The 8,259-nt window shown below is 49.3% G+C and overlaps 1 protein-coding gene across 8 annotated transcripts in view; it reads left to right on the top strand.

Moving 5' to 3' along the window:
• The window catches only part of dve (SATB1_N and homeodomain domain-containing protein dve), a 387,908-nt gene extending 384,353 nt beyond the window's left edge, over positions 1-3,555 (top strand). For 7 of the 8 annotated variants that reach the window (XM_076174229.1, XM_076174226.1, XM_076174225.1 and 4 more), the window contains 3 exons: positions 756-1,244; positions 2,180-2,344; positions 2,504-3,555. In XM_076174229.1, the coding sequence (XP_076030344.1) occupies positions 756-1,244; positions 2,180-2,344; positions 2,504-2,776 (927 nt within the window). In that variant the 3' untranslated portion in view covers positions 2,777-3,555. The remainder of the gene's footprint in view (positions 1-755; positions 1,245-2,179; positions 2,345-2,503) is intronic. The other variant, XM_076174227.1, reaches the window with a different exon arrangement.
• Positions 3,556-8,259: the final 4,704 nt, after the last annotated feature.

Raw genomic sequence — 8,259 nt, 5'->3', positions numbered from 1 at the left:
AAGCAAGCACGTGTCTTTCGTCACAACACACCTTGCGGAGAGCCTCGTCTCCGTCAGGTAACTCTCCTCCACCACCGCATCCTCCTCCTCCCCCTCCTCCTCCTCGTCCTCCTCCTCCCCTCCTCCTCTTCCTCCTCCTCCTCCTCCTCTCTCCCTCTTCCTCCTCCTCCTCCTCCTCCGACCTGCTTCAGGGCTGCGAACAAGACAAAGAACACGACTTTGAGTATTCACTTAAAAACATGCAGGCATACTCAGACAAACACAAGTGTGTGTGTGTGTGTGTGTGTGTGTGTGTGTGTGTGTGTGTGTGTGTGTGTGTGTGTGTGTGTGTGTGTGTGTGTGTGTGTGTGTGTGTGTGTGTATGTGTGTGTGTGTGTGTGTGTGTGTGTGTGTGTGCGTGCGTGCGTGTGTGTGTGTGTGTGTGTGTGTGTGTGTGTGTGTGTGTGTGTGTGTGTGTGTGTGTGTGTGTGTGTGTGTGTGTGTGTGTGTGTGTGTGTGTGTGTGTGTGTGTGTGTGTGTGTGTGTGTGTGTGTGTGTGTGTGTGTGTGTGTGTGTGTGTGTGTGTGTGTGTGTGTGTGTGTGTGTGTGCGCGCGCGCGAGTGTATGTGACGCAAGTGCCACCCGCGCGCTCTTCGATATCTACGGTAGTGGTAATGTGTTCTTTGCCTCGCCAATTGGAGCGCGAGATCCCGACTAATTTCGTTCTCGGTAAGAGGCGCGCCTTTCTCCTACTGTTCTCTTTTGTTGTTTTGCAGAAAGAAGAAGAAGAGAGCCGAACTTCCGGAGTGTGCGCCGGCAGCACCGGCAGCAGTGGAGTAGGAAGCGGTAGAGCAGATGAAAACACTGGACTAAGTGGACGCACAGGTGGTGAAGGAGCTGGAGGAGGAGAAAGCGGCGTCGGTGGTGTCGGAGGAGGAGGTGGTGGAGGAGGAGGTGGAGGAGGAGGTGGAGGAGGTAGTGGAGGAGTAGGAGGAGTAGACAGAGTAGGAGAAGGACGAAGAGATACCACTACCACCACCTGTGGAGGGGACGTCGGTGGAGACGCTCAGATCCGAAGTCTCCAGTCCTGCTCCGATGTTGGAGGAGGCCTCGGTCCGGGGGCGGTGGCGGCGGCGGCGGCGGCGGCGGCGGCGGCGGCGGTGGGCGCCGGTGACCAGGGCGGGCCGCCCGACAGCGACGTCGAGATGAGCGACGACGAGGATACGAGGTCGAGGGACAGCGGTGCCGCACAGGTGGAGATGAAGGTAGTTTGTTCTTTTTCCTCTCTCTCTCTCTCTCTCTTTCTCTCTCTCTCTCTCTCTCTCTCTCTCTCTCTCTCTCTCTCTCTCTCTCTCTCTCTCTCTTTTCTTTCCTCGCCCTGTTTTCTCGTTTTCGTTTCTTTCCTTTCTTTTTCTTTTTTCGTTACTTTTTCTCTTCTCTTCTTAACTTGTTCATTTTTGCTTTCATCATTTCTATTCTCTCTCTCTCTTTTTACCTTCTTTTCTCTTTTTTATTTTCCTATTCGTCATATTTTTTGGCCCTCAACTCGCCCACTGAGTGCCGAGTTCGGAGTCAGGACAAATTTTCCCACAACGGGGTTGTGGAGGGCGACAGTCAGCTCGAAGTGCCCCTCACTCGGTTCCCTTTCGCTTGGCTGGGACAAGTCACCGGTCGCTAGTAGAGAAGCATAACAACATAAGAACATAAGAATAAAGGAGACTGCAAGAGACCATAAGGCCTACACTAGGCAGTTCCATGTCCATTACCACTTGTCATCCCCATCCATAAAGTTGTCTAACCGTTTCTTAAAAAAAAACAATAGTTTCAACGCTCACTACATGGTTACTAAGTCTACTCCATTCGTTGACCACCCTATTAGTAAACCAGTTCTTGCCCATTTTCTTCTTAAATCTAAAATTGTCCAGTTTAAATACATTACTCCGAGTCCTGCCCTGTTGTCGTAATATGATGATCTTGTTTGTGTCACATAAACACATAAACACCTCTATTAGATCACCCCGCACTCTGCGTCTTTCCAGAGAGTGTAAGTTAAGGTGCCTAAGCCTCCCTCAAAAGGCATTTCGTCGAGCAAAGCCCCACTAACGAGGATGAAATGTCAAAGACTGATGTACAACTTACGTCCCGCACAAAAATCGTCGTCCGGTACACTGACGTCGCTCCCTACCGTTTCCCTTTCCAGGGCTCCACGTCCCCTGTGGTTTCCCCCGGGTCACTGACGCTGTCTTCCTACGCTGGCCTCCCTGGACTGGGACACCCTGGCGGTGTGGAGAGGCTCCACTACCCTGTGGTTCCCGGCTCGCTTCTGCAGCACTCCATGATGTATATGGCGCACTACATGCCTCAGGTAAGTTGGCGGCCACCTGCCCACAGGTGACGTTCGGGTGTGTTCCACCCACCCCGATTCCCTAGTTTCTGGTGTTCATTTGTATCATTGGCTGCCCAGTAATGGGTTACAGTACATGACCATCCCGTGACGTGTCCTTTTCTTCTTCCTCCTCGCAAGGTTCCTCCCTTTTCGGGAGGCCTCGGAGGCGGCGTACCCGAGGAGCGCCGCAAGCGGAATCGAACCTTCATCGACCCGGTGACGGAGGTCCCCCGGCTGGAGCAGTGGTTCAGCGTCAACACGCACCCGAGTCACAACCTCATCCTCAAATACACGGAAGAGCTCAACCGGATGCCGTACCGCCAGAAGTTTCCCAAGCTGGAGCCCAAGAACGTTCAGTTTTGGTTCAAGAACAGGAGAGCGAAGTGCAAGAGGCTCCGGGTTTCCATGTGAAATGTCGCCGATGACGAAGCAAACATATAAGCTTAATGAATAGATAAACAAATGAACGTGTTAATTAGTACGTGAATAATGAAAATGAAAAGATAAAGAAGAGTAATGAGATTAATAAGGGAACAAGTGCTCTCAGAAAAATAATGTGACGCATTCCAAACGGAAAAACGAAACATTTACCAGTGAGACGCAAATGTCATTGCAAATTGGTGCTCATCATCATCACAATGCTGAACGTTTCATTTAACTTAGGAGGTAGCTTGTGGCCAGACGTGTATCAGCTTGTCGAGTGTTGTAGTGTTGATGGAACAGAATCAAAGGCACCAGTGGAAACAAATTCGAGCGCACAGGCAGGCAGGAGGGCATTCCCACTGCCACTCCAGGAATTCGAACTGCGCCAAATGGTTCTCCCAAAACGCGAGGCAAGGAAACCACGCTCGTGATTTTTTCATTTTATTTTATCTTATTTTCATGGATACTCCCTTTAAGAGACAACTCTCCGGTTGATAGCCCCCGCCCACCATCTTGAGTCCTTCTCGAAGGATGGGCGTGCATGGAGTGTACTGTCCTGTGCGCCCGCTAGCAAAGGGCTCCCTTTCAATCGCACACAACTTCCATGCCATTTCTGTCTCTGGACACAAGAGAAGCCGGACAAGATATTCAGTGCTGCACAAACACATATACACACACACACACACACACACACACACACACACACACACACACACACACACACACACACACACACACACACACACACACACACACACACACACACACACATCCACAGACGCCTGCACACATACACACACACATACACAGGCGCAAACACACACACTCACGCACATACATACACATACACACATACACACACACATATATACACACACACACACACACACACACACACACACACACACACACACACAAACATACTCCGACTCTGAAGTCGACAGGACCACATTTGGGATACCCAAGCACTTCTACACTTGACCTTAGATCTCTGAGGTTTCTCTGGGTATCAGCCGACAGATACGAGGTGTTCCTTTGATGTTGAAATATTCTTAGGAGATGTCAGGTCAACTGTGAAAGCGTTCGGCCACCCCAAGTGTGGTCCTGTCGACCTCGCAGTTTCTTCACTCTCCCCAAGTGAACTGGCAACCCTATTAAATGTGAGCCTTGTCCAGACCATTACAGGATAGCGTTGGAAGGGTGTTTCCAAGGTGTGGTCTTTAAGACTGTCATGAACAGCTTTCCGTCGAACATGAGCGCTGGCCTAGAGATCGGATGCAGCGTTGCGGGGCAGGACGGGTGGTGGCATCTCGTGTTTCTGAAGCCGCTGGACGCACACTGCCACCTCGGGAAGACCAAGAAGAAAAAAGACATTGCTTATCTGTTTTGGGGTAGCTCAAATGCAGGGGAAAGGGAGGGAGGGAGGGTCCTGGTCCAACCAACACGTCAAATTCAGTGCGGATGAAACAGCTCGTTCTATGTTTGCCCGGAACGGTGTAATAACGATTGTCACTATGTTGGAGGGGAGGTGCGCTGACTCCATGGACGGCAGCAGCAGATGCGCTCCGCCCTTGTTAGTTAGGTTAAGTAAGGTTAGGTGCCGGGGACCACATCTATGGTGGCGAGGTGTGTTGCGCTGGGCATCGAAAAAGCAAGTGGCTGGCCGCGCACACGCACGCACGAGGATCGACTGTGCCGAAAGAGCAAAGCGATTACTTGTTGAAACTGTACAGACTCAAAATGGATGCCCCCGAATCTGTTGATCTATCCACAAATCTGCCCTATTTATGTAAAGCTATTATGGATGTACTAGAGATATCTCATCATTCACTAACAGGTGTAAATATTCCATGTACATAGTTCCTTAGATGTACTATAGTTGGCGTTAACATCTGTTACCTCCCTTACGCTAAAAGTCACGGCGGCTGGATATCCCTTTCGGCCCTCCATCTCCGATGTCTAACCGCCACCCTCGCCCCGTGTCCTCTTGCTACCCATCCCCCCGAATCCCACACAGTGGATCTGCCGAAAGCGCTCGTGCTCGGAAGAACGACACTTGCTCTCGATCACTTGTCCTTCGTGCGAGCGCGGAACGCTGAGCTCGGCGGAACCGTCAGTCTTGCATTGGCGGCGGTCGAGCCGCGCGCGTTGAAGCGCAAACAACGGCGACGTCGACAAAGACGACGACGATGAGTGTGTTTTCGTGACGCTACAGGCAGACTGATGATCGACAGCTCAGCTTTATTGACAGTGCTTTCGACAGCTTAAACTTTCCGTTCCCAAGTTCACTCGAGTACATTTTAGGTAGATAATAGCTATGTTGCGCTTTCTAATACATCCTATTTCAACTTCATGACCCACTACAAGTACGTACGTAGATCTAGACCCGGTGTCCGGCCAACAGCGGCTGGTAGAACGGTAGCATGTTGTCAGGAGAGAAAGCCAAAGAAACTGCGAGAAAGGGAGATAGAAAATAAAGAGAAGGAGGGAGAACGAGAGAGAGAGAGAGAGAGAGAGAGAGAGAGAGAGAAAGAGAGAGAGAGAGAAAGAGAGAGAGCCGTGTCTCGGTTGGAACAAGGACGAGAGTAGGGCGAGAAGTCTTCTTCAGAATAGTCTTCTTATGGGTTTACGGACGCGAGACCCGGAGCTGTGACTCCAACGCCGCCGACATGGCTCTGGTAACCCGATAAATAGTACGGGTAGGGTAGTGGGTGGGTAGGGGAGTGATGTCTTGGGTGAATGGATTGGGAGGGGTAGCGGGGGAGATGGAAGGAAATGACCCCTCATTTTTGTATGTAGTCCCATTTGTACTTATCGTTGTATTGTACACAAAGCTTTGCAAGAAGAAGAAGTAGCAATATTGTTTACCTTAGTAAAATCGTGCTCCCGCGACACACCACCGATTTTGGTGCAGTTGTTAAGAAGAAAATAAGAACGATGAACCAAAGCAGATTTGTCTTCTTTATCCCATTGTACTATTGACTGTACTTTCGTGTTTCCAGTCCTGTTGAAAATCACATCAGCCCAGCAAGCGACACTTCCTCCTCCGCCACCTCCTCCGCCACTTCCTCCTTTTGGTCCTTCTCACCCCTTCTTAGCTTAGCCTCGTTTTCTACGTCAGAGATAGTTCTTCATATCCATGGAAACGGTGTCCCAACAACAACGACGATGACGCCGCGAAGGAACGGGCAAAAACCAGTGTGAACTATCAGGTGTTTCTAATCGGTACCTCAGGTGGAAGCAGATCTCTCATCCAATCAGTTGCAAAATGTTGTTGTTGCCAAATAAGTATAGTACCAAGGTTTTATTTACGAATTCTAGTCGTGTGTATCCTTAGTGAGGGTCGAGCCGTGCCTACGTAGCGTCGGTGTGCTGGCTGTCAGTGGCGGGTCAGTCGAGCGGCCTACGGGTCACCTCACTGCCCACCGTGCTTGAGATCCCCAAGGCAATCCTCCTCCTCCTCCTCTTCCTCTTCCTCTTCTTACTCCTCACCCGTAAATGATGATGATAGGCGTGGCAGACCCACGGACTTGCCCCAGGGGCACTCCACTCTCCGCTTCAATCCAGTAAGCTAGACGCAGTGGGCTCAAGGTTTTGTCGCTGGGGTACTCCGCTGTCCACCGCACTGCACTGTACTGTACGCGTCAACGCCCCCAAGGTTTCGGAGTTGCTCCCCGTGGCACTCCTTCCTCAACCCAGAGAGAAGCAGATGTGTGCCTCCCGAATTTTCACATGTGTGTTGTTTATGTATTTGTATATGTTTATGTGTATTTATCACACTTTACCCATACAGAATAAAGTCGTTCTAAATTATACTTTCTCCGACTTATTATCCTAAAATATATAGAAACATGTGAAACAAGATGAAGGTATTTTATAACCTTGCAAGGTTCCTTATTTCAACTAAAAAACAGAGTAAGACCCTTCATCTAGATCTCCACAGGTGCAACAGCTCAGCTAGTCGAGCAGCGGGCTGCTGCGAAGAGGATCCCGATTCGAAGCCCGCTTGGACCTAGTGAGTTTCCAGACCAAGGTGACTTGAAACTGACCCACATGCTGTTCGTATACTGTAACTTCCCTTGTCGTTTGATGTCTGTGGAAGCGCATGGCCCTGTGCTACTGTAATGCAGGGGCCATGAAGAAGTAAACAAATGTACCCCATGCTCCTTTCAAGCGACATCGTGTCTAACGTGGAAATGAAAACAAAGAAAATAAGCAAGTGAGCAAAGAACTAAATAAATAGATAAATAAATGAATGAATAAACAAACAAACGAATAAGGAGACATCCTCACTACATAAGGAGACCTGTTATCCAATCTCGGCTCTTTTTTGTTCCGCTCCGTTTTCTTAGGTTCAATTGTTTGCTGCAACTGTTGTCATTCACCCTGTCTCGTGTCACTGTAAGTGCTACTATCAACGTCACTGGAGCTTTCACTGTTTCTGATGCTCTTGGTGTCGCCCGAAATCGAACTACCAATATGCAGATCTAATTTGTAAACAAAAGATTTTTTCTTTTCTTTTTGCGTACGTTGATCGAGTTATTGCCTTTAGACAGTTTCCTTGTTATGGTGGCGTCATCGGAAGCGTGCTGGTCTCACATTAACCTAGTTGTAAGTTCCAATCCGGCATTCCTCTCCGATTCCCAATACTGACTGTTAGTTACCTGCTCCAACAGCCTTTAAAATGCATAAAAGGGCAAAGATGACGACTTTGGCCCCTAATCCTCTTCACGGTCTCTGGTGCTCTGTCTTTCCTGGCGCAGGACTTGAAAACATCAATTTACTGTTTTAAAACTGATCTTCAGGCGCTTGTGAGGTTGAGGGTGACATTTACTAAGAAAAGGATTTTTTCCTTTTCTTTCTTTTTTCACTACATTATCCCTAGCGTGACTTGCAAAGTCTGCCAATGCCGACATAGACACAAGATCCATTGACTGAAATTCCGACAAAATTAAAGCACGGTAGACTTCGTCTAAGTGGAGTAGACCTCCCTGAAAATAAAAAAAAAAGAGAGGAGGAGGAAGAGGAGAAAGAAGAAGAGAAGGAGAAGGAGGAGGAGGAGGAGGAGGAGGAGGAGGTGGAAGGGGAGGGGGAGGAAAAAAAGAAGAAAGAGAAGAAGGAAGAGGAGGAAGAGAAGAAGGAGGAGAAGAAGGAACCCCCTTGATGTGACCTACTTGAACCTGATGACTGACTTGGCAGTCTTCGAATGAAGTGAGGCTCACGGGTTCCAAGTAAACCCGACCCTACAAAGACCCCTAAACTTCCTCCTCCTCCTCCTCTTCCTCCTCCTCCTTCTCCTCCTCCTCCCCTCCTCCTCCTCCTCCTCCTCCTCCTCTTCCTTCTCCTCCTACTGCTGCTGAATTGTCTTGTCTTGTTCTTCTGGAAGCTAAGTGAGAGGTTTTTCTTACCCCAGGAAGCACCTCAGAAAGCCTCCTGGTGAATCGATCAATAGTGACGAATACTATCGTTAT

The sequence above is a fragment of the Oratosquilla oratoria genome, chromosome 35 (assembly GCF_046742065.1).
Source record: "Oratosquilla oratoria isolate Oo_2021 chromosome 35, ASM4674206v1, whole genome shotgun sequence".
Lineage (NCBI taxonomy): Eukaryota > Metazoa > Arthropoda > Malacostraca > Stomatopoda > Squillidae > Oratosquilla > Oratosquilla oratoria.
This window is presented reverse-complemented; position numbering and strand designations above follow the sequence as displayed.